Source organism: Cololabis saira, chromosome 3 (assembly GCF_033807715.1).
Source record: "Cololabis saira isolate AMF1-May2022 chromosome 3, fColSai1.1, whole genome shotgun sequence".
Lineage (NCBI taxonomy): Eukaryota > Metazoa > Chordata > Actinopteri > Beloniformes > Belonidae > Cololabis > Cololabis saira.
In genome coordinates this window covers 34,724,463-34,752,203 of record NC_084589.1, presented here as the reverse complement: position 1 = coordinate 34,752,203, position 27,741 = coordinate 34,724,463, and the positions used below count along the sequence as shown (strand labels likewise).

The 27,741-nt window shown below is 39.2% G+C and overlaps 1 protein-coding gene across 1 annotated transcript in view; it reads right to left on the bottom strand.

Moving 5' to 3' along the window:
• The window catches only part of si:dkey-22o22.2 (neural-cadherin), a gene marked incomplete at its 5' end in the record, with an annotated part of 158,590 nt that extends 144,420 nt beyond the window's left edge, over positions 1–14,170 (bottom strand). The window contains one exon of the mRNA XM_061717353.1: positions 13,243–14,170. Coding sequence (XP_061573337.1) covers positions 13,243–14,170 — 928 coding nt within the window. The remainder of the gene's footprint in view (positions 1–13,242) is intronic.
• Between the last annotated feature and the right edge of the window lie 13,571 nt (positions 14,171–27,741).

Below are 27,741 nucleotides of genomic sequence, written 5' to 3'. Positions count from 1 at the left end.
AGTCAAATCATACATGAGAGAAACTATTCAGTTTGTGGCAAAATATTTTTACTATTTTATGAAACTGAAGATGCATAATGCAAACCTGACATTTACTTTTAGTTCAGTTTGTGGAAAATGGTTGGCCTGGCTTGCTCTTTAAAACTTAAACAGTTAGAAAGCATTACAAACTGTAACAATAGGGCAAACGCACAGTATTGTATTTTGTGTCTTTCAAATAAAAGACCATTTTTTCCAGTCATATGTTCCTCATTCAAGGTTGTTAAAAAAATACTGCTATAATATCGTATCGTATCGTAATCGTGACCTCAGTATCGTGTATTGTACCGTATCGTGAGATTAGTGTATCGTTACACCCCTAGATATTTCTTACCTGACCTTGTTTCTCAAAGTAATGCACGGAAATATGCTGTAATAATCATTTAATTAATCAATGTCATTAGTCATCCTTTGCAAATGTCTGTAGGGCTTATGAATCCTTCCTACTAAAGCATCTAGTTATTAAATCCAGATCTTCAAATTACTGGGAGATTTTTATGACTATCTTAAGTAAAACACGAATTAAAACTGAAGGTAAAGAGAAACCATTCTTTCTGACTTTGTCAACTTTGACATCAGGATTCAATCATTTCAAGCAATGTTTTTTTTCTTCATTTTCTTGATTATTTACATTTGCCAGCAGCCATTGCACTGCAGCATCCAGCTTGATTCACATTGCATGTTTTGGTTGACAGTTTTACAATAAGATTTAACTATAAGGCATCTCATACGCTTAATAAAGTAAAATAAAGAACCGACAACCTGACAGAGAGAAACGCTGCAACTCCTTATGAGTAAGCATGCAATGACCTGGAGAACAATTAACTGCCTATTAATCTCGAGCAAAAGTGCAACGGTCACTATTCGTGGAAATTCATTACAAACACTACAAATGTCTTTTTGTTAATTAAAAAAGAAGAAAAACCGTGTTCTCTCTCACTCTCACTCTCTCTCTCTCTCGCTGGGCGACTGCCCCTACCTCCCTTCAAGTTAATAAACCCCAGAAGCAGCCTGTTTTGTCCACAGAAAATCCTAGTAAAGCCTATTTAAACGAGATGACCTAAACCTCAAATTCATTATGAGAGAAGGCCTGCAATCCTTTGTTCAACTCTTCTAAAAGTCTAAAATATGAAGGTAGAACCACATATGACCTGAAGATGCATACGTGGTTGTTTGATAACACAGCATATAGTTAAATTTATATTATACTTCACCTACAATATATAATATATAACTATTGTTGGACAAAGACAGTTTTCTAAAAGGTCTATTGACACAAATGATGTGGTGAGAGTCAATTCTTTACTGCTGAAACTGAAGTCTCAACCAAAATTTGTGATGTGCTGAAAAACGTAATTCATCATTGAGGTGAGTCGTCAGGCATGAAAAGAGGGCATCCCCTGTCGGGAAGGGGAAACAGTCAAGTTGTCAAGTGCGGTTGAAAAGATGTAAAATTTTGTAAGAGTATATTAGAACAAATATATAGAACCTCGATTTTGTTTACTGTTGACTTAAAGTCAATTGCAGGAAAAGCAGGACTTAATAGCTATGAGTGAGCCAATGAGAGAGGTGATTGGAAGGGATCAGGATGATTTGGTGGACACATAGAGCTGGGTGTCATCAGAAGTTGATGTTGAATTCATGAAAGATATGTCCAAGAGCAAGTAAATAAATGATGGAAAGAAGTGGACTAAGGACAGAACCCTGAGGAACAAGTGGTTCCCGGAAAAGAGCGGGAGATAATAAACCGGGATTAACCCATGAAGCATTAGTTCAACATTAATAAATGCCCTTTTGAGTTTATAGGCACAGTAGCAGCTCCATCCACATTTCCATCCATCCATCCATCCATCCATCCTGAGCTATAAGAAAACCGCAGCAGAGTGTGGAGGGCGATAATTAGCAAATAAGTGAGAAAACACACACAAACGATGAGGCGTAGCAACGTAAAAAGCAATCAATGTTTGTGCTCATGTTTAAGTTTGTATTGGGGGAATGGGTTAACAGAAGTGAAACATTTCACACATACATGTTTAGCAGGACATGTGCAGAGCTGAGATCCTACATGTGTATGCTTAAGTGCTGTTTCTTGCATTTGTGTAAATAAAACGATTGGATTGGCAAGCAGAGGCTAATCTTCATGGATTTGTAATCGTTTTTCAGTTACTAAAGACATGAAGTCTGAGTCTGATTGCAGATTAGTCTTGCTTTTCCGGAGTAAGTCAGACTGTATTAACTTTGAAGCCCTTTTCATACAGACTTTACTCCATATTGTCATAAAAAAAAAAAAAGGCCTGTGCTCATTAAATGGCCTCTGCACCCACTTGATAATTGACACAGACTGAGCTGGCACAACATCTATGTGTAATTAACCACAGCTAACCAGCTTCATAGATGAGTGGCGGCAGCACTGATCGTAGGGGTGGTGTGTTCCACCATGCTGGCTCACCTTTTCATACAACAACAAAAATATAACCTGAGTATAACAAAAATGACCTGCTGCTCCAGTTTGGGGCCATTTCACATTTGTTTGTGAATGTGAAATGAAAAACTAGTGCATTAAATACAGTAATGAAGCTTCCATAGCAGCCCTTTAGAAGGAATGGACATACACTTCCTCATCTGTATTGTATGGGATATTGTATGAAGGTTTCCAAATATTGTTCTGTTTTGAGACCAGCCTTTGTGTTTTTCTTGTTAAATAAATAACTTTTCTTTTAATCAAGGACAACATTAAAATATCCATGCAATCCATCCTGCCAGACTCCCTCTGAGTGTGCAGGCAGACTGTCTTCAGTGAGTGACCCACATGAGGTTGTGTAATCCGGGACAGAGGTGGAGAGGCTAAAGGCCAGAGAGTGGAAACAGGGAGGCTGGAGAACAACTGGAAAAAAGATAGACGGTCGAAAAAAGCCGGTATGCCATCATGCACAACAAACCCAACTGTGTGTGTGACGTACGAACTCTGCTACCAGTTCAGCCAAGATTGTCTTGATTCCTTTTATATTTACATGTTTTTCTTAAAATCAGTTCAGTGATCTCAGCTATCTTGATAAAAGTTCCCAATATCAGCAGCACTGTCTGCATCTTTGGTCCTTATCTAACTCCCTAAAGTCTATCTGAAAAATAATCGTATTTCTGACTTTAAACAGCTAGTAATCCAAAACGTACTGCATGTATTTATGAGTATTTATTGACTGTTTTATGTTGAAATCATTAGTTTGATGTTACCAAAGCAATGAAGAATTCCAACTACCTGTGACATTTCAACATTATTTATTTTAGTTGAGTTCTGTGACATTTTTTTTCCTCAGTTGACCTTGTCCTACTTGGTGACTGGTGAGCCATCTGGCCTGAGGACACAGCTGATTGGCTATCAATAACCTATTAGGACAACAGGGTGAAACAGAGATGATTGAGTGTCAGAGTCAGATGTACAGAGGGAATGAGGACGGACAGGAAATTAAAGAAACATAGCCTGTTTTCAAAACTCCCTGTTATGCATATGCCGGGGGTCGGCAACCCGCAGCTCTAGAGCTGCATGCGGCTCTTTAGCGCCGCCCTAGTGGCTCCCCGGAGCTTTTTCAAAAACGTTTGAAAATGGAAATAGATGGCGGAGGGAAATATATGTTTTGTTTTAATATGGTTTCTGTTGTAGAACAAACATGACACAAACATTCTTAACTTTTTCCAATGCTGTAAAAATGTGTAGAATAAATATTAAATTTCAACATTTCTGTTTACGAAGATTTACACACACCAGCAGGGCGGGGTGCCAGGCAGGTGGCTTTTGTAAACAAACCGGCCAAAGGGATTGTTTCCAAAGGGAAAAAGAGAAAAATAACTGAGGAGAAAAGCGGATTCAACGTTTCTTGGACCGAATCATTTGCATTCATTGCCTGCATGTTAATAATATAAATAATATAAATACATACAGCATGTGTAGTCTTCATTATAAGGCTTATACAAGACTTTTAATTTTTTGCGGCTCCAGACATATTCGTTTTTTTGGTCCAATATGGCTCTTTCAACATTTGCAAACCATTGTACGATTTGCATTATGCAAGAGATATGTAAATGCTTCCATGACCAGCTTCTGTTTACGCTGTTGCAAAGCTGTGTTCACGGTGGCATACCATGCACTAATGACCCCTGGACCATGCATATGATATACTAGATTATAAGTGCAGCAGATCGTATATGGTTTCAGACTTAGCAATAGTTTCTTTAGAGAATCCAAGAGGCTGTAGTTTTTATTACATTACTACATTATTGTGGTAATTTGAGTTTTGCTCTTACAAATTAAAATCTGTAATATCCTAAAGGGCTCAAATGTTGTTTCTTAAATATACAGATGTAATGGTTTCACATACTTAACAAGAATGGAGTTGAGTTTGTTTTTGATTTTTCTCACTGATAGTTTAAGGCTAATAAAAACTTGCAGCAGTCACAAATGTTAGTTTGGAATACCTTGGATCTGAACCTGAAGAAAAGTGAAGACCAGAAGTCTGGACTGTATTTTATTTGGGCTTAGGAAAACCTTTCTTTGAGCATTCAGGATTTCCTCAAATTGTAGAATTATCTCCACAGTGTACGTAATTAAAACTGAATTGTATAGAACATTGATATTACACTTACTCTTTAACAACAGCAGTTTAGAGCAACAACAGCTAATGATAATTAAATGGGGAGCTATCATCTTCATTCAAAATGACACTTTTCTGAAGCTCTTTCCTCAAATGAATATAGTCATGTACATTTGAACATATGCATCTGTATTTGTACATGTCAAAACAGATACATTCACTGAATATTGTGTATTATTAATGTGCATGTTGCTGCTTTGTTGCCATTTGAAAAGGTCTAGCAGGGGAGCTTCACTGCATTGTCATAATCATTTATCCTGCAGCATTTTACACTGTGTCTCACACACCCACAAACACTAATACTTGTATTGGCATCTTTTTGGGAACATTCATTATAAAGCATTCCCTAGCTCCTTATCCTTATGAGAACTATAAAACAATCAACTTAAAGCCAACTTTTCCCCCATCTTTTCATTATTTATACCCGTTCTTCCTATTCGGGGAGACAGTTGTCTGTTGGAGCCTATGTTTTACCCCTATCCTCAACCTAAATTTAACATTAACCCCTAAAGCAACTTTTAACTAAATGAGAACTAGCAAGAAGACATACAGAGTCCAAGAAACATTGTTTCTTACTGAGTCCAACTTAAACGTGAGAAGAAATAAGAATCTGGTGAAGGTCAAATATTAATGCATGCATGTACAAACACACACATGCACGAAAACACATATACCTTGTGAAATCCCAGCAAATAAACATGCATTTTGAATGTGATCAATGCATGTGACACTGACAAACACACAAACACTTGTGAGGCTTAGCAGCCTCGAGGATACACAGCCCTGTCGTGTTTGGTGTCACACACACACACACACACACACACACACACACACGCACACACACACACACACACACACACACACACACACACACACACACACACACACACACACGCGCTGTGGCAGGTTGTTTCATGCCTCGGGCTAAATCCAGAAATAAAGACAATGGAATAAACCAGAGGAAAAAAATGTTTGCTTGTTTGTCACCTCGGGGCTGCCAAGCACAGGAAATCTGTGTGAAAACCTGACAGAGCAGGACCATGTTTGTGTAATAATGTGCATGGGTGTGTGTGCGCTTGTCTCATTTGAACACACTTTGGCTAAAACAATTAATAATAGTTAACATCATCTGAGCTGTAATGAGGGAACCGGCCTGTCAGTGTGGAGGCACACATATTCATTTTAGCCAACAGGAAAGATTTTCGCATTTAAATATGCAGATAAATACATTCACTACATTTTATGAGACAGTGAAAAATATAAGATATGTGTTTTGTGAAGACTGTGCCTGTGCTACATTACCTACTTCCAGCTCTCTTCCTCTAAATAGAGCTCTCAAACCCTCTGTTTCACATGTGCAAACCTGATGCTTTAGTTTGCCTTGCTTGTAGGGTTTATGGCATTTTATTGACTCTGAATCCTGTCTTCAGTTAGCAAAATGAATCTAAAGCCTTTCAAATTCCTCAGTAAAGCTGCTCTAAAAACCTGAAAGATTCAGGAGTAGCCCAGCTGCTTTGAAGAAAATAATATATAATGCAAGAAATAAAATGCCACATACTAGCTCGCAACTGCATAACGATTCAAAATACATGAAAACCACAAAAATTGTAACATGTGTAAAATTGTATTGGTGATATAGCTAGTAGGCCAGTTATCTGCCTCTTTTAGTAGGATAAGTACAAAAATTATTTTATATTTTTGTCTATGTGTCAAAAATAAAGGCACAGAAATTGTAAACATGTAGCATCTCCCACTAGCATGTCACCATTTATCAATATAAAGCCACATTTATTTTCTTTAATTTCCTCATCCTACCCATCATCAAACACGGGTATCTGGTGTGACAGTCTGGTGCCACCTTCCACGCAATTGCTTAACTTTCCCATAATGCAAAAAGTAATCAATTAGCAAAGGAAAATGTGCGCATGTAATGTTTTTGACGCCTTGAAAATGTAGTCATTTTATGATTTCTGACTATCTTGACCGTTTTAATGTAATAATTAATGTACGGATACAACAAAAGGCATGGAAGCAACACTTTCAATGTCAAGAAAGTGCAATGATTTATATGTTGGAAAAGTAACAGTTTACCAACATTTTTAAAGCTTTTTATTGCAGAACAGCCACATTTTGCACTCTAGACCAATGCTGTAATTATGCAATCTGGAGAACGACTGCACTGACAGTACATGGCTGTGTTTGAAATAGACACTTGTTTGAAAAATCTGTCTATGTGAAATCCATTTTATGTGTTAAGGCTTAAAGCTATCTCAAATTAAAATATTTGGCAAATCTTCTGTCATGAGCCTCTCAAGCTATGAAAAAAAAAAAAAAGCAGATACACTAAAGAGTTGTGGTGCTAAGTTGAGATGCTCACCCCCTCAATCCAGATTGTATCTGACAGATGTATCTGTTCAACTGTTAAGCTTGAAATATGGACCGGGTAGTCATGAATGTTTAACTCTTACTCTTGAGACTGATTTGATATGATTTACTCGCTTGTTTCACCCATGAGGACTCGTGGTTGTTCATGTTGAAAGAGACACAGTCTACGAACTGATGGCGTTACATCTTTTTCCAACAAATTATCTTCTGAGAAGAGCACATTAACTTGACAGAATACACGTTTCAATTAATCACACTTGCTTACATACGTGTTTCATACATTAGTGTGAAACAAGCAAGCAGAGATCAAGGTTTCACTAAAAGATTTGGACAAGATAAGAAGTTTTAATTCGAGTGCAAGACAGTACAAAGAATTACATGAAAGGAGATGGATGGATGGATGGATGGATGGATGGATGGATGGATGGATGGATGGATGGATGGATGGATGGATGGATGGATGGATGGATGGATGGATGGATGGATGGATGGATGGATGGATGGATGGATGGATGGATGGATGACCTCGATTGGTTCCAATGTTCAAACGTCCAACTTTGCATAAGTAATACAAATATTTACAGCTAGGTTGAAGAAACAGTTTTGATCTCCATAACCAGATTTCACCCACAATAACACGTGCATACCATTCAGATAATTAATATAAAGCAATAAAATGATTTATAACATGGAAAATAGCCTTTTGATTGGCAGTCAGCTTAGCCCATGGCTAGCCATCATCACTTCTTCATCTCAAATTATGAAATTTAGTGAAGCAATCAGTAGTTTGTAGTCACCGGTACTAACCCAGCATCGCCTAAAGACAGCGGCCATCTTTGATTTCACCACCAAAATGACATTTGTAACAGGATATCCTGATGTAAAAATTAGCCAGCAGCTTCTCCTGCATGGATTGACTGAAGGAGCTGGTAGCGACGGCTAACAGCGTTTGACATAAGATGGGCGTGTTCCAGATGGCTTCCCGGGCCTATTTTCCTGCTTTTCAGAAAACCTATGGGGTGTTGTTGCGTATATGTTTCACTCAGTAAAATATTTCCACACTACCAAGTCACACCTGCTGAGAGCGTGCGCATCACTTTCGCCCGGAATGTGCTGCTGTACATATGGACCACAATGGAGTCGGTTAAAAAAGTGACATGACCAGCCGCTCACAGTCAGACTGAAGACAACCAGTCAATCAATGCATCTCTAAATTTAAATAATTTGCATGAAAATAACATAAAACTTACATCACTGGTGTATGAAATACATTTTATTACACATTTTGATATATCTACACTTATATAGTGCTATTATGTGAAAATAAGCAGACAGGACAAACATTGTTAAACCTCGGTGTTATTTTTGTGTTCCAGTCTCACCCTCATGACAAACTACAGTTATCTTCTAAAACGCTGCTGAATTACGATGCAGATTCATCATGTTCCTCTTTAATATAATTTAATCTTATCCTCATATTTCACTTGTCTTATATCTGTATCAGTCTTTTTCTATCCTTCCTGTTTGATCTAAGAACCCTTTGTCACGGTGCCAGCCATCACGCAGTTCATAGAGTTTATAAAAGTAGATGAAATGGCTTTAGTCACTGAAGTCATGGCCTCCACACACACAAAAGGACAAACAAGTGTGTGTGTGTATGTTAACATTTATTAAGAGTCAAGGATAAAACCGACTCAGTAGATTCACTGCCATCTGCAGTGATGGACGAGACGCTGTGGAGTAAAATAGACCTCCGTGTGTGTACGCGTGTGAGTAGATGATGTAGATATCTGTCTGTGCTGTGAGGGCCGTGTGTGAGCAATTTATTATACACAGGAGATGAGGTCTGAATAGAAATGTGCGGGCCTGGAAGATGCTGAGAGAGGGATTCATTCTTATAAGAATAGTGACTCATCTTATGCCTTTATGAATGCCTTCATTACCAGATGGCCCAAAATTCATAATTGTTACAAATGACAATAAAACAAGTGTGTTTTCAGTTGAACTAACGTGAGAGCATCCGAACTAGCTGACCAATGAGATGCCAATGTACCACATCTGTTCATACCGTGTTCCCACGGATCAACATCAGAACCGCCAGACAAAAGGCAGGCAGTCCTAATCAGGCGGCCTGTTTACATCACGTTTAACTCCATGTCGACCAAATCACATGCTTTTCCACTAAAGCCACAAACCAGATCCGACCTGAGCTCTGCAGTTTTCCTCAACACAAATAAAGCTTCCTGTCCGGGGCGCTGGTTCTGTCACAGCCATGTGTTCAGACCTCGGAGAGCTCCAGGTGAGCAAACACAACTAATTTGTACAAATAAACAGCTGAGATGCAGTTTGGATTGACTGATTAGCCAGATCTCACTAGAACATCAAATTGCCACCACCATCATCCACACGTGAGGACTTTAGGCACTTGGTTAAACATTTACTTTGGAGGGGCGTCCGCACCAGCATCTGGATGTCGTTTCATCCTGTCAAACAGATCCGAGCTGCAAGACATCAGCACATTTCTGACTGACAAAATGTTGACCGGTAAACGTGATTAATTCTCTTCTCAAACTTTGCCCTTTTTGCTTAAAAACAGCCACACAGCATCAGGCAGATGGGTTTGAACTGTTTTTGTACGTGCATACATTTTTATTTTTGTCAATGTTCTTAAGTTATCCGTCCCAGAGTTTTCTAACTTTCAATCTCACTAAATGGAAAAGAAATGTAACTCATAACCTTCTCCAAGGGACTTTAGTCAAATGCATATGAAACTGCTCTGTTGGTGTATTTTCATTGATGGTATGTAAAAATCTGCAATCCTTAAGATGGTTTCATCAATCCTTTCAGTGGAAAAATAAGACATCTTATGTGCTTTTTAAAACAAAATGATGTCTAGCAGCTCTCTTGCTGTCGCAATAACAGCAATAAAACAAGATGAGATATGAAGAGAAAAGAAAAGTCTTGAATAAATAGCAGCAGTAAATTCCTGTTAGAAGAACTATAGAATGGCATAGTAAGGTGTGTCATTGCATCTAAATGCTTCTGAAACATTTCAAACGTTTTTTATTTTACAAAAATGTCCTTGTCACACTAAAAGTTGAGAACTCACGTGACAATTCTATTCATTGGTTGCCATAGGAAACTTTTTGAAGCTTTGGATGCAAGAACAAAAAATTGCTTTTTTCAGGGATCTGCTTTGTAATTTGGCTTACAACTAAAGGAATGTAGCTTACAACTAAAAGAATGTAGCCATTGCAACATTCAGGTGTTGAGCTTTTCATCTAAATGCATGACAAATGTTTACTGGAATACACTTTGTCAAATATTACAATTTGAGATCCTGAAGATTAATAATAACTGACATTAAGTGATTGCAAAATAAAGCAGCGCTGGAAAATGTTGTAAAAATTGTGAGACAATATTATTTTTTCCAACATTTTTTATACAATTGAATAGAAATATTTTGTATACATAAGATATACCTCATCAAACTGTGAGCTAAAATAGTCTTCAAGTGTCGAATGATGGTGTAAGTTGCTCATTCGCACCCCTAAATCAGAAAAGGAAGATGGCTGCAGAGAATTGGGGAGATCGGCTTAAAGAAGGAAGACGGTTTTCCTTTAAACTGAGCCTGCCAGGCAGAGATAACTCCAAGCAAGTCTGAATCCTTTTAAACTTGACCATACTAAAAGCAGTATTCTTAAACCACAACACCACGTGACGAAAATCAACAGTTACATTCTATGGAAAAGAGATTACTGCACTTGAGAAGAGACATTAAAGAGATCCAAAAGGGCAAAAGAGAAGTGGCAGATGAGTATTATAGAGTTTTGGATGGCACTGACATTTATATTCCTGTCCAGGTTGAGTGACCTTTACTAATACAGAAGAGAAACTGCAGCACTGCAGAAAGCCAAGTACGTAGACCAAAACAAATTCCTTTAAGCACCTGAGTAATTTGCTCCAGTCAACTTGTTAAAGAGAGCTATCAGTCACATATCAGGATGTGTGGGCTTGTGTTTGAGTGTCTGTGTAAACTGCGAAGGTAAAATTTGAGTGTGAAGTGTTTTGGGGTGTGTTTACTCTTTCTCTCACCTCACACACTAAACACTGTCAGTTCTGTTTGTCCTTTACCGTCTTGCTGGCAACACACCTAGTCTGACTCTCTCTGTCTCATTCACATACACACACACACACACACACACACACACGCACACACACACGCACACACACTTGGCACTGCTGTGTCTAGTGGCTGGAAGGAATGAATGAAAGAGTGGAAAGAAGCCGATGACGGTTGAGGTGGATTCAAACTCAGCTGGAAAAAAGCCAGCTGAGTGAATGAACACCCCTCAGTCCTTAAAGGGGAAAAAACCTGCAATACACTTTCAATGGAAATACACCCAGAAGTACAAATGACAACCAAGGATATCAACCTTTGACCCCTGGATAAAAAAAACCCTCCACATGCAACCTCTGCTCTCATTTGTCATTTCTGAGGAAATATTAACTATAAAATGAGCACATTAAGCATCCTGACAGGATCAGTTTACCTTTTAAGGAGCACCTTGTGTTGCCTTGGTGTTCATGACTCAACCTAGCACGAGTTAACTTGAGTTATCTTGGAACCGTCATCGACAACAAATTGAACTTTGAGGCAAACTGTCAAGCTGTGTACCAAAAGGGATGCCAGCGCCTGTTTTGTCTGAGAAAACTGTCCACTTTTAACATTGCCAGGACCATGCTGATCTTGTTTTATCATGCTTTTATAGAATCAGTTTTATCTTTCTGTCTTGCTTCATGGTTTGGAAATGTGTCCCTTAAAAACAAAAATTGTTTAAACCAAATCGTGAAATGGTCGAGCAAGCTGATTGGTGAGTCTCAGCTTCATCCAGAATCCCTGTATACTAAACAGTTACAGAGGATAGCTGGCTCTATTTTAAAAGACCGCTCCCACCCTCTTAAAGGTGAGTTTCAGCTGCTCCATCAGGTCGGAGGTTCATGGTACCTGCTTGCAAAACCAAACGCTACAAAAACAGCTTTGTACCAGCAGCCATCAGTGCTATTAACAAGTGAGAGAAACTGCAACATAACTTTGTATTTATGTTTTGTATCGTTTCCTTTATCTCGTTTTTATGAAAAGGCACGTTTTTTATCCTTTGGCTTGGTTTGAATATTTTAGTGTTTTTATCTACTGATGTTTTAACTTAACTTGCTTCTTATCTTGGGGTCGTCCTTTTTGTTCTTTGTTCTTTTAGCCAAAGCACTGTCGTCACTTTATCTTGTCCTGTGTTGTTGAGTGTATGGTTTTGGACAGTACTCGAGTTGAGGGGGGATGAGGGGGGATGGCATCCCCCCTGAAATAAAAACTGTCAAAATCATCCCCCCTGTAAAACTGCCACCTCCCCTTTCCATCCCTTATGTCATTTCATCAATGAATGTGGTTTTACTGCTATTTCAACATTTAGAGTCATCACCAGAAAAATAACCTTTTTGACAATTTTCACTTGTTTCAAGTAAATTTTCACTTTAAATAAGTAGAAAAATCTGCCAGTGGGACAAGATTTATCTTTGCATTACAAGCAAAAAAATCTTGTTCCATTGGCAGATTTTTCTACTTATTTCAAGTGAAAATCTACTTGAAACAGGTGAAAATTGTTGTTTTTTCCAGTGACGAGTCTTGTTTTAAGTGTAATAAGATTTGTTTACTCTTTTTTTACTTTTTTACTTTAATCAGCACAAATTATCTGTCCCCATATGATAAAATCCAGATTTTTTTTTACAACTCGAGTACTGGTTTTGGATTATATGAGGAAGCACTCACTGTAAACCAAATTTACCCAACTGTATAATAAATTAATCTAATCTAATCTAATCTTAACTTGATAACTTCAGATCTGTAAACCATCAGCGTTAAACTTCATTTCTATATGTATATATGTAAAAGCAACAACAACAAAAAATATGTATGCGTCCGAAAAGGACCAGACTCCCTAACCAGCGTGAGGATGTGTAACTTTGTTGCGTTTTTACGCACTGAAATAGGAGACAGACGGTTGTTTTATGGTTCCGCGTTACACCAACGCAGAGCCTACGGCGTAGAGTACGCGTAGGGTAGGGTACCGTACGCCGTCGATTTAACGCGGAACCATAAATCACGCTAGAGTCTTACCTGTGAGGCTCTGGATCTTCACCACCACCTCTGCCGGCTCCCGCAGGCTGCGCGCCAAGTACAGGCGCCCCGACTCCCTCTCCACCTGCACCACGGCGGAGTCCGCCTCGGATATCACCTCGAACCAGCGCCGGTCGAACCTGAGGTCCGGCACCGTGAACACCAGGTCCCCGACTCGGACGCGGTCGGGGACGGTCACCGTGTAGGTGACGTCCTCGGTCAGGGCGCGGGGCCTCCGGCGCGCTCCGCCGGACGCACGGACGCTGACGCGCAGGAACACCGGCTCTCCCGTCAGACTCACATCCCCGCCGTCCTTCACGCACACGCGCAGAGTCGCCTGACTGATCCCCAGCAGAGACCCGACGAGCCTCACCTGGCCCGTTTGCGGAACCACGTGCAAAACATCAGACTCTGGCCATGCGTAAAAAGTCACGCGTCCGTTCCTCTCCGCGTCTCCGTCCTTCGCGTCAAAGCGAGCCAGCTCGGTTCCGAGAAGCGTCAACTCGTCTACTTCGACCGTCTTGTTTCCGCTGGTGAACCGGGGTATGTTGTCGTTCCTGTCCGACACCTCGACCTGAACGACGGCCGGTCTCCTGTGACAGCGCGGCGGCAGCTCCAGCTCCAGCAGCAGCTCGTACATGGCTATGAACTCTCTGTCCAGAGCTTTGGCGGAGACCAAGCCCAGGTGGCCCCGGGAGTTGCTCCGGGGTCCGGGCCGATGGATGAGTCTAAAGTCAGACGCGTAATCCCCTTTGAGGCTGGCATTGAGGCCGGCACAGCCCGCGGGTGCGATCGGAACCCTCACCCCGACCACCGGGGTCCCGGCCGGAGAGTTCTCCGCGATGTGGCCGGAGTAGCGCGCCGGGTGGCCGCGGTGCGCGGAGACGGAGAGGCGCCCCGGCGGGACCTGGAGCAGCAGCAGCAGCAGCAGCAGCAGCAGCTGGAACAGCTGGAACAGCTGGAGCAGCTGCAGGCTGGGCAGGAGACGCGGTCCCGGCGCAGCTTTGCTCATGTTTCCATCAAAACACTTTTTACGTGCAAAATACAGTTGAGTCTCAGCCAAAGCCACAAAAAGCGCTCCAGTCTTCTGTACAGATTTAACTCGGCAATTTCTTTGTTTTTGTTTTAGAACAATTATAATTAAATATGATTATTTCTTCCCAGGTATGATTGCAAAGTTATGTGTTAGTTAGATGATTCACTGCCAGCTCAGTCCCTTTTCCACAAGTGAGATTAAAGTCAATCCAGAAGCGCAAAAGAAACCAGTGAAATTATGACGCCGGCATCCCCATCCCGTTAATTAGTTCAATCAATAAGGACTTTGACGAACGACAGGAGGAATAAGTCTTTTCTTCCTTGCTGCTCCTGAAGAAAATTAAGCAACATGGATAGAGGTTGAAATGAAAAGAGGAATAAATCTTAAGTTTTGCGCAGGTAAATTCGAATATCTTCCAGCTCAGGAGATGTTGATGATGCGCGAAACTCTTCCACACTGTGTGATGAGACTTCGTCGGAGAACTGTTCCGACTAACGGCCACAGAGACACCAAACTGGCTCCATGTGGCTGATCGCACCGCCCTCTGCCCCTGGAGGAGGAGAACCAATCAGTGAGCGGGGAAGGGCTGAGTGACAGGCCGTGGGATCCGCCCACTGGAAAGCTTCTGATGGAGAGCAAAGGGGAGAGAGACAGGAGGACGGGTCTGGTGGAGGATTTAAACCTTCACCAATCACGACCAGTTTGCTGTTTTGATTTGTTTTTTAAATGTTCTCAGTCACATCTGCTGACTACTGATGATGACATAAATTAAACAAGTTTCTTAAGACATGGGGACGAGGTGCAGCTCAGTCAGTCCATTATGGAGGATCTAGACCAGGGGTCGGCAACCCAAAATGTTGAAAGAGCCATATTGGACCAAAAACACAAAAAACGAATATGTCTGGAGCCGCAAAAAATGAAAGGTCTTGTATAAACCTTAGAATGAAGACAAATGGTGAAAGGAGAAATGTCGAAAAAGAAGTCAAAATGTGGAGAAAAAAGTCAAAATTTAGAGAAAAAAGTCAAAATGTTGAGATTAATGTTGAAGTACAATCTCGAGAAAAAAGTTCAAATGTTGAGAAAACTCGAAATGTTGAGAAAAAAGTCGAAATGTTGAGAAAAAAGTTGAAATGTCGAGAAAAAAGCCGAAATGTCGAGATTAAAAAGGAAAGGAAAAAGGAAAAAAAAGAGGAAAAAAAAGGAAAGAAAGAAGAAAAAACAAGAAAAGAAAGGAAAAAAAGAAAAAAAAGAGAAAATAAAGACAAAGAAAGAGAAAAAAAGGAAGAAAAAAAGAAGAAAAAAGGGAAAAAAAGAAGAAAAAAGGGAAAAAAAGAAGAAAAAAGCAAAAAAAAACAAGAAAAGAAAGAAAAAAAGGAAAAAAAAGAGAAAAGAAAGAGAAAAAAGGAAGAAAAAAAAGAAGAAAAAGGGGAAAAAAAGGAAAAAAAGGTGAAACATTTTTGAAAAAGCTCCAGGAGCCACTAGGGTGGCGCTAAAGAGCCGCATGCGGCTCTAGAGCCGCGGGTTGCCGACCCCTGATCTAGACGTTTCTACATCTAATAAAGGCACATATTTTCTCAAAATAAAGTCTTCTCAGGAAGCATTCCGCACCTCAGTATATTAACCTTCCAGGTTTGACTGCATATCTGTACAGAAGGTTTAATGTAATAATGCAATTACATAAATTATAGACAACATGTGGGAGGTGGCACAGGATGGCAGTACTTATTAAAATATTAATAGTATATACAGATGTGGAGTGTGATGGTGTGCTCACCTGTGACGCAGAGATGAGCTGTCTCTGCAGTGAGTCATGAAGGGGTTGAGATGGACTGTCCGAGATGGAGAGCAGTTTGTTCGGTGACCTTCTGTCCCTCACTTCATCAGCTTTATGGATGAGTGTAAAGATCCTGGTGGCCCTGGATCAGCCGATGGAGCGTTTGTCTTCCAGCTGCAGCTGGACAATCTTTCCCCTGCCTCTCAACTTGTGGAAGGGTTTGTGTTTGTGTTTAATTTGTAGCAGTGTCTTATGGTACCATTATTTACAGCGACAGAGGAGTGGCATCTGGCAGCTGAACATAGTTATACAGTAGTTTTATTTTCCACATCAAGTACAACTGCAGGGAAATTCTAGGAACTACCAGTGACATAGTACACTTAAATACACTTTAAGAAATGTCACTTACACTTCACAATAAGATATTTTGCTCAATTACTAACAAACAAATAAGTGCTTAACCATTGGTTTATCCTCAAGTCTTATAGGTGGTTTTAAGTAAAGTGATGGTTAGTTAATCATAGAATCATCAAAACAAAATGATTAACTAATCAGGAATGACTGGCTGGTTCATGAATAATTAAGTAATTCCTTAAAAATTCTTAACAGTAGCCATTAAGACTTTACCAGAGAAAGGACTAGAAGATCCTACATTAATTAAATATTAAAGATTCCCTAATGAATATCTTTGAACTGATCATTCTGATATCTCTCATCATTAGTTATGAATTAACGCTGTACCAAAGTGTTAACAGAAAAAAGAAGATGCCGAGTACTTACTGATTCCAACCACTACCTATCCACGAGTTACTGCATATATATATATATATATATATATATATATATATATATATATATATATATATATATATATATATATATATATATATATATATATATATATATATATACCACTTTGGGCCCCTGAGCAAGGCCCTTCACCCTAATTGCTTCCCGGGCGACAGAATAATGGCAGCCCACTGCTCCTGGTCTAACTAGTGATGGGTTAAAAAAAGAGGACACATTTCGGTGTATTTCCATGTATACTGACAAATAAAGAGATTTTATATATATATATATACATGTGTATTTTTTTTCATATGTATGTATATAAATATGATTATGTCTCTCATACATGGTTCTGTAGCCAAAGTAACTGTAGCCTTACCCTGACCCTGATAGAAAACACCCACTACATGTAGGGTCTCCCGTCCCAAAGGCAGCCACATTGCCACTGTGTAGAAGCAAGAGTTTTTTATATCAATCTTGTCGTAACTAATCACGTCCGTGTCATGTCTGAACACCTTTCTGGCATTTTTCTGCACCATTTGGGAACTTCACTCTTAACAGTCTGGACATAGTAGTATATCATAAGATTTTTGACACACCAACGTGTAAATTGCTGCAGACAGATGAACAGAAAAATTCAGACAACGTGAGTGTGACTGATCATGCTGTAAAATAAAACATCAGTGCTTTCCAAAAGATTCAACTCTTTGGTTTAACGAACCTCCAGTTTTGTTTTTGAAGCCCACCTTAAAGTATAGACACTTCAGTTGAGTTAGTTTGCACTTTTACTGAACTTCACTTCTACACTGTGACTCTAGAACGAACAGCAAGTCAATATTCTTATTTTAAAGATAACAGACCATCTAAAAATTCTGTGTTAGACTTTTTTGAGTGACTGAAATTGATATGGTCATGTAATGATAGTAAATTACAGTAATTATAAGTTATCAATTTAAGCAGTGCCTCAAACATCATGCTATGCGCAGGGGTAATATTATCTTAACTTCACTGTAAGATTAGCTCTTATCATAGATTTCCATATCACTTGAGTTTGTAACCATTAAGCGCTTGAAAGCATAAAGCTGTAAACAGATTTGTTCCATGCAGTCTGCCGGTGGATCCTACTCCCTGGTTCTGGCCAACCCCTGCTGCTCACGTTTTGTCCAGGGTGATTCACTGTGACCAGCCTTGGATGGTCAGGTAGTGTCTGGAAGTGATGGTAACTCATCCAGCAGTTCACACAGCCGTAAGCTTTACAGTGTCATCCCATCTGGACTTAACATCAGCACAGCTCTGTGGACAAAGACCACCGTGTGATGAAACTGGTGCTTGAAACATGGATCAGGGAGTCTAACTCAGCCCAAGTCAGTCAGATGTGTGATCTGATCAGATATGGCCAATGAAACATTTCATATGAGCATTGTCAATTCTAGCATCTGTTGGGGCTCTAGGTGTGTGTTCTAACCCTTTCTAGAATAAGTATGTATGTATGTACAGTATGTATGCAGGCAGCTATAAAAATGTACTAAAAAACAATATTAAAATAAATAATATGCATTAATGCAAAAATGTAAACAACATAAAACCTAACCATTCAAGAAACGATGAAAGATTTTGGAGAATAAATTAAGCAAAAGTATCAGACAGGATATTACTGCAATACATTTTTACTTGGCATGTAGATGTTGTGAATTTCATTGAAATGCTTTGAACTCACAGATATAGGTATAACCACCTGAATACAACGTTAGATCTCCCTGAGTTGGTTTTCTCTCAGGAGTGGTGGCTTCGCTTCTTTTTTTTTTTTAATATACACACTGACTCAGCTAAAGTGATAAAAAAAAAGGAACGTCAAATTTTACATCAAAGTGAAGCTTGAGGGTTAAATACACAAAGGCTATCGACATAAAGGTGGAAAACTGAAGTAAGATTTTACATAATCATTGTTATCATATGGAGGGACCACCTAGTCTGCTTCCTGCACTGCTTGTGCAAAGAATGGATCTTTAGGAAAGATGATAAAGTGAAAAAATGAATATATAATTGCAACAGTCATCTAAATGGGTTCGAAATGTTACAGAGTTGGAGTTCCTTAATCACACTGAGATTTTAATAAGAATAAGAAGTTGGCACCATGGTGTTTTCTACTAGTTTACGGTCTTTATGGTCCGTTGGTTTGAAGCTTGAGTTTGTCCTTTGGCTGTTGCCATCTTGGATTTTTTGAGGCAGGACTGACATGTAAAGAAATCATTGGGTTGGTGCCACCGCACTCATCTGTCACTCAATGTGACAACTACAGAGACCAGACCTTTTTTTCTTTTTTTACCAGAAGCTATACATGTTTATTTATGCAGCAAAGTACTGCATTTTAAAGCCTCAAGTGATAATTTAAGAATGTGCAGTTGTCTCCCCTTCAGCATTAACTTCAGTTCTCTGCCCTGGAGTCTACAATCCTATTTTTTTCCCCTCTCTTCTTTAACCTAGATGCAGACACACATTTAGACAGACATTACATAATATTGTATATTTTATATCTGTCACCTTTGAAGGTGAATATGCACTCTTGCATATTATTATTGATTAAAATCCATAAAAACATATGATCAAAAATGAAATTAATAAAAGTAGCAAATTAAACAGCAAAAATACAAACGTTGTGCTGCTAACTGACCTGGTACAGCCACTCAGGTTGAAACAGACAAATTAGTCAATGCAGGTGCTGCTGACTGTTTCTCAGGTGCTGCTGATGGCTCCTGCCAACATTCAGGTGCTAGCAACTCTGCAGATGATAGTGAGAAAATAATTATAATCAGATATCCTCGATAAATGTGTTAGATGTTTTCAACAACCTCACACAGGGCAAGGTTTATCCATCGTCTGTTCAAAACTCCCTGTCATCAACTGAGGAGGCTCTGACGCCTACATGGGCAGGTGGAGTTGGTTTTGCTCCAAAATACTGACTACTCCTGCAAAATAACGTTACACAAGTACATATTTGACTCTGCAGACTGAGTTTATTTTAACATCATCATATTTCATTGAAACTTGCGCACCAATCTGCATATCAAAATGAATAATTTTAATTTAAAAAAGAAAGAAAAAGTAACATCTGTAAGAAGCCCAGATACTGTAGGTGTTGTTAGTGAAAATAAGGTGAATTGAACTGCCTAATAACTAACTCTGTAAATAGCGCACTGAGGCAAAATCAGATATTATAAGGACACCAAAGAATTTTGGTTTCAGCTGTTTTCATTCTGAATGTTGCTTACAAAACATTTCATTTTACCATATAAGAAAAACTACCTTATCTCTAACTTACACATCCGCATCCCTGCTCTACACTAAATTGTAAAGACTATTATAAAGACACTAACCCTGTAAAATCAAACATAAGCATGCCAATATGATTCACACTGGTACCTCCATGTTTGCAACAACTCTAATTAATCGGTTTGCATCAACTATCCCCTTATAAACCTGTGAAGCTTTGCGTCACATGGGTGTTCTGTTTATAAATACTGAACAGCCCTCCCTTTATCTTGCTGGCTTTTTTCTCTTCCTCCAGTCTCTGTTTTATTCTATTTCTCCACTCCAGAGGCAAGGCAAGTTTATTTATACAGCACATTTCACACACAAGGCAGTTAAATGGAATTCACATAAAGATCAGATGTTTAGGCATAACTGAGCGGGTGTGCATGAATAACAATCGAATACAAAAATCTAGTAGAAAAGAACTATTAATAATTACTGAAAGAAAAGATCAGTAATACGGATAAAGGATACAGTCCAGATCTCATGCATAGGCCCATGAAAAAAGATAAGTCTTTTATTTAAAGACAGAGCTCAAAACTGTAGCTGGTTTGTCTCCAACTTCTAAAGGATATGAAAAATAACCTTCATGTTTAGCTCATTCTGGGTTAACACAAGCAGCTGGTTGCTTCGCTAAGGGTGGGAGCATAGTGATTACAGATGAGCAAGTGATAACAGCTAGCCATTGGCTGAGCCGACTGTCAATCAATCATATTAGAAATACATTTATTGCTTGATATAAACTCTCCTTGCATGGCACAAACATCATTTCCCCTCAGAGTTGCCACGGGTGTGAAGTGAAACGACGGACACCAACATGATTTGCTGTAAGTATGTTTATTTCTGCTCTAAAGCTGGAAGTTTTAACTTGAGAGTCACTGGGGATTGACTGGTTTTTGCATCCATCCTCTATTGGTCAGTCGAGGAACTGCAACTAATCTTAGTTCTGAGTGAGCCTCAATCCAGAAGTTAAATGGTTTGCGCTTTTTTTTATACCTCTAGTCTCTTGCTTTTCCTCTTTTCTCTTTGCCTACAGATATGGCTTCCTTCTCTCCCTTCCTCAACAGGCAGTCGCCCCAGTTTCATGGGCTCCCTATAGGTCAACACTGATGGCAGTCATTATTATCAGGGCCTCAATCGATATTATGGTCATATCTGGCATCTGGCATGTTTAGTTTGGTATAGTTTTTTAGTCGTATGCCCTTTCTGACATACATAACCCTCTCTAGAGGGTATTGTCAGACTCGGGACCGGCTCAAAAAGAATCTGGCTTGTGACCCCCTGATGCTACTTTGGCTGCTTGCGCAAATAACCTTTGCTCATAAACAAAGGAGCCAAAGAAAAGAAATTAGTCAAAACATTTCCTCATACTTTAATTGGAAAATGTCTGTGTAATGTTTGTAATGTAATGTAATGTATTGTAATGTATGTTTAAATCTTCTTGTCTCGATGTAACACAAATGCTGGACTTCACACTTGGTTAATATTAATTAAACAACCTGATTCATAACTCAGTGGTTACAAATCCAAAGCAAAAACTAATTGCTGATTACAAGTGGAGGCAATAAGACATCATATCCACATTCTGATCAGTTAAATACTTTGAAAGGATAACCATTATTTCTGACAGACCTATTAATTAACCTTTGATAACATTGTGCCTCACCTGTAAATATTAATATAGGCATGGATTTTATTTATTTACGGTATAAAAGAAGTAATTTTAGTCTAGCCAAATACCATTAGAAGACACTTCTACCACCTTCCGTTGAGGAGGAAATAAAAAATGTCACATTATTTTATTCTTGGCTGTTCTTTTCAGTTCATGTCACGTTCAACAGACTTTATCGATATCAAGTTTACTTTTTGAACAAAAAAGTAATCGCCATATGGGTACTGGAAGATCCTACCAGTTCTACTCCTACTTCACTATAAGAAGCTATTTTATTTTTCATCCATGTACATATACGTCACAATAATAATCACAACAATAATAATCTTTATTTGTCCGCATATATCTCACAAAACACATGGAAATCAGTCCTCTGCTTTTAACCCATCTCTAGTTGCACTAGCAGCAGTGGGCTACCACGTGTCCAGAAAGTTATATTTTTCACATTTTTTTTTACTTTCACATAGTGGATCAAGTCTCCTGCTGGGTTTTCAATTTTGTGATTCTTGAGAAGAACTGAGTCAGAACTAATGCCTTTTAACAAAAAAAGTTCATGTGGTTTACAGATTCCTGTCTGCAGTCATAACGGCAGCAAACTTCAGTGTAATTTAGCAGCAGGGATCTTTTCAGTAACAGGCCAATTTGTCGAGATCAATATCTTTTTTTCTCTCGGAGCTTTGAGGATTGAAACCTACGTAAGAACGTATTCTTCACAGACATTTTCCTCTCTGTTAGAGACCACATCAAATGTTTGTGTGAGTGTGTGTATTTGAATCATTCAGGAAATCCTTCTGAAGTTTTTAAAAATGAAAAAATTGTTGCTGTGTGTACGTGTGTGGGTTTTTTCTTGATCACTTTCTGAAAGCAAAATAAACTATGTCTCAAGCGTTTGATCAGCAACTTTAGGCGAAGAATAAGTGATTGAAGTGATGTGATGGGAAAATATCACACAGAGTGAAAATCAGTTTTGACAACTAAAAAACTCCAGGTAAACTTAATTTTGAATGAGCTTTGAGACACATTGACATTTTTCTCTTGGCATCCAAAAAGCCCATTTTGAGATAATTGCCTAGCACCCAGCAGAGATCTAACAAAATGATAAAAAAAAAACAGAATAGTAATACTGCTGACATTTATATGACAATCACTGAGCATCCATATGTTTAATTATCAGCATACTTTAAAAGCTTTCTTTAAACCAATTTACAGTAACTATTCCCTGCTACTACCTATTCCATTTTGTGATTAATCATCAACCATTTCGGCTTAATCACTCTTGCAGGGGTCGCCACTGCGGATCAAAGTTAGCACATCGATTTGGCCCAGTTTTACGCCTGATGCCGCTCCTGCCACGAGCCTGGGAGACTGTGGGAGGAAACCGGAGCACCCAGGGGAAACCCACGCAAGCACAAGGAGAACATGCAAACTCCACACAGAAACACTCTTGCTGGACTCAGGAATCTAACCAGGAACCTTCTTGCTATCAAGCAACCGTGCTAACCACTGAGCCACCGGGCTACTCAATCAAGCGTTTGATCACAAATGCCAATTTGTGATTGGTCATCTTTGAACCTCTTTGTTCATGAGGTCTCCGAACCCAATGTAACATTTTTGCTTTTGCTCTTTGGTTTCAGGTCCCTGCAGCTCATGTACAGTGTCTGTTATCCGCTGCTTCAGGCCTCAGTCTGTTCTTGCTGATTTGCCTAAGTAGCTTCTCATGCACTCAGGCGGCGTGTTGGCTGCAGCCCCCAATCAATTGGTCGTGCTTCTCCAAGCTCTTCCATCAGGAAGTCTTCAGAGGAGTCTGAACTAGAAAAAGTTGTCACTACCTCAAAGCACAAGCCGGGAGAAGAGGGCGTAAACGTCCACAGAGAGCACAAACCATTGTGTACGTGACTGACTTCATCAGAGTGTCTGTGTACTTGGAAAATAAAAGAAAAATGTGATGGTCTTTTGCTCAAGTTGGAGAAGCCACACAACAGCATGCTGACTTTCTAAATAATGATAATCCCTCTTACACCTTCACATTAGTTGTGGCTGATTGGATTATAGGTCTTTGGTGACAAAATCCTGATAAATTATTTCAGTCATTCAAACCAGTCTCAAAGACACATGGAGCTAATGATAATTTAGAGGATGAATTAGGTCGCAAACGAAATAGTGTTTTTTAAATCTTCGTTATTTTTTGAAAATGTTCCACTTCTGAAGAAGTACATGTCTGGATACTTTGTTAAAGGAGCATGAGGCTCCTTTTAAGAAATGAGACTCTCTAGTGCCACCCTTCACCACGACGGCCGTTGGGGGTACTGCAGCCAACAGTGAAGCCGGCACGGGAGAGCGGGGAGAACGCACATGCAGCGTCATGTGACGTCACATCCGCAGAACAGCGCGGGAAATTCCGGCCCGGAATTGCAGCACATTTTGCAGCACACAGCCTGTTCAAGGCAACAGAGAGATACGCTAGAGGGCTCATTCGTTTTGGTTTGGAACGCTTCATCTGACATTATTACTAGAAAACTTAAAACGTATACGAATTTTTTCATAAATCCTGCCTCAATCCTGCCTCATGCTCCTTTAAAGTCTGGGTCTTGATTCATACATCAGTGTGCTGCTACTAAGGTCAATTTTCAAGAAACATAATATCTATTTTCATTGTAATGCGAGATTTATTCGCCATGGACACCAGTGACTCTATAAAGACATTGCTTGATTGTTTCGCTGATTTTAAATCCTGGATGACCTCAAACTTTCTGCATCTAAATGAAAATAAGACCAGCAGAGGTCCAGCAGACTTTCCCTTTGACTTTTTGGCTCCCCTTGCCACCAACATTAAGTCTTCTGTAAAGAATCTTAGGGTGATATTTGATGATGGGCTAAAATGTGATTGCCAAGTCAGCTCAGTTATAAAAAATTGTTTTTACTCCCCTGCTAGCTGTGCTGCAAGGGCTCCCTGTTGCTTTTAGAATAGATTTTAACATTTTATTGATTGTTTTTAAAGCTCCAAATGGACTAGCCCCCATTATCTGACTGGCTCCTCAATACCCACAACCCTGCCAGGTCATTGAGATCCTCCAATCAGCTGCTACTGGTCGCCCCCAAAACACGACTGAAGACCAAAGGTGACAGAGCCTTTGCCTCTAAACTCTGGAATAACCTGCCCTTGCACGTTTGATCTGCACAATCACTTGAGGTTTTTAAATCAGCTTTAAAAACATACTTTTTCTCCCTGGCGTTTCATTAGTTTCAGTGGATTTTGGTAAAATTTTACTTCAAATATATTTACATTTTTGATTATTTTGCTCTTATTTTTTATTTCATTGTATTCTTGTATTTTGTACTCATCTTATTCTATTTATTTTATCTTGGTAATATATGCCTTTTATTCAGCTGTTTTTAAACTGTACAGCACTTTGGTCAACCTCGGTTGTTGTAAACTGTGCTCTATAAATAAAGATTAAGTTGAGTTGAGTTGAGTTGCTTTTTAATCCCCCTGAAAAAGAAAATATACTCTCTATCTATATTTCTGGAGCCGTAAGCAAGTTTTTTTTAAGAGAAACACTGAGACACTCGTTTGCATGTTTTCAGTTAAAAAGAAAATGTTGGTTTGTGTGTGGTGCCGATGACACATCAGTCCAAATTCTTATACAAGAGAAGATAAACTAGACGCTTTAAAACAACTTGAAGCATATATAAGAACATAGTGTCCTGTGTTTGCGTGTACTCACAAAAGTACTTAATTTGTAACAGCCGTAGCCTACTACGCAAAACATATGTTAAAAAGTATTTTTGTGCATAAACATCATACGTTTCAGGATAAATGAGGCTTTAAAAAAAAGCACCAGTTCTTTAATATGTCCTGAACTGAATTCAGGTTTTCTAATGAAAGACTCTCACTTCAAAATCTTTCTACTTCACATTTAGATTAGGCTATAGAGTGGTGTCGTAGTGCTGGCAAGCTGTTGCAGGTCATTTTGCATTTTTATTTGCAACATCCTGAGATTTCCCATTGAGATTTTTCTACAAGGACACAAATCTTTGACACTTTTTTTCCAACATTGGGTTAGATGCTCCTTAAATGATATGTGCTGGTAAATTCTTGCATTTCTTGGACATTGTTTATGATGAATAGGCTATGTGTTGCTGATTGAGGATTAAAGCCCATCTAATGCCCAACTTTAGAAGGAAAACATGTTTAGAAAGTTAAGCTGGAGTAAAATCAAGAGCAAGGAGACTCGATTGTAAACCATTTATCCTCTGCATTGTCATGAAGAGTGAGTCTGACACAAAAATTGGAAGAGATTCAATATTTGGCCATGATGAAGACAGAAAAGACGACAAAGTGTTTCATCAACATTTACCTGACGTGATCCAGAGATTTTAATCATGAGTCTCTCTCAGCTACAATTTCCAGAAGTTTGATTTATTTTGTATATTTCTAATAATTGTATTCTCGCTTCAAAAAACGATGTCCCTCCACACTTATAATGACTTGTGTGTATATATTATTTCTACCACTGCTTGAGTCCTGCATATATTCTAAGGACATGAAACCCACCTTGAGTTAGTTTGATTTGTCAGATTTGTCAAAAATGGGACTGAAATCTGCAGATAGACAAAGGAGCTATGACTACAAAAATAGGGCAACAACAAACTCTCATACTAATGGAAAGTGTGCTGTATTCTCCCGTACTGTTCCACAGCAGGCTGTGGCTCGGTTACACTCACTGATGATGTATGTTTTTACCCAGAGGCTCCATTGCTAAATATACCCGTTGCAGTGTGCACACCTTGACAGCCTGCGATCACACTGGGCTCATTTCATTATGCCGCATGATGGGATTTCACCACATGCAAATGAGTTTAATTAAGCCGAAACTTATCAGTCAGTGGAGTGAGAGTGAAAGGATATGCAAATGTGCAGCAGCAGGGATGAAAATCAGATCACATGTATAATAGGATGGAAGATAAAGAGGTGTAATAGCACAGCGGTAAGCTTGCAGCGTGTCGTTTACAGCTAAATAGATGACGCCATGTAAACATGATTACCTCCGAGCACATCGAGATAGGGGAAGATAGGATCATGCGAAGTAATTCACACAGCAAGGACAGACGCCAAAAAAGAAACATCCCAGTTTTTTTTCCTTTTTCAATTACTGTGAAATTGTGTGAGATTTTTTTGATTTTCTCTTTTTACCTCTCAACCTGAGCAAAGACCAGCATCATGTTTTCATGACTCTTCTTTTCCTGCAGAGGAGGATGAAAAAAAAAAGTGAGTGAGCTGTGATGAAAGAGTGGACTGAGCGGCTCTGACGGGAAATCTGACACCATCAGCTCCGTCACACGGGCTCACCGTCGGCTGGGACTGCTGGTCCCAGACATCTGTCAAACATAGAGGATGGAGGCGGAGGAGGGGTGGAGTGGGAGGGTTCATGGGCTAAAACCCTAGTAAAAGCTCTGATTTATTTCAACGGACAAATCCAAGTTGAATTCAACGGTGCTTCAAATTTAAAACGGCACAAAACATGAAAATAACACAACTGCATTTCCCAAAAAATATGGAATATCCTGTAAAATGGTTATAAAAATAGAATTGTATTCTTTTATTAAAGAAAGTATACAAAGAAAGGTGAATATTTTTAATATGAACTTTTGAAACTGGGTGTCGTTTTACTATTTGGCAACAGATGAGACAAATTTAACTTATTTGGGCAGCAAAGTTGGACTAAGCCTGATGTGTGCAAGTTTTTTGTTAAGTCAGTATGAGGTGGCTATGAGGACCGTTTTCAGGGTTCAGCTCTTGGGGATTTCAGTGCCTCGGGTTGGAGGGAGTTCTCGGGGTTGTTACTTGAATGCATTCAGAATTGTAGGATTCTTTCCTGAACGGGTGAAGTTAATGGAAAGTCTCCCAATTCTGCTCTA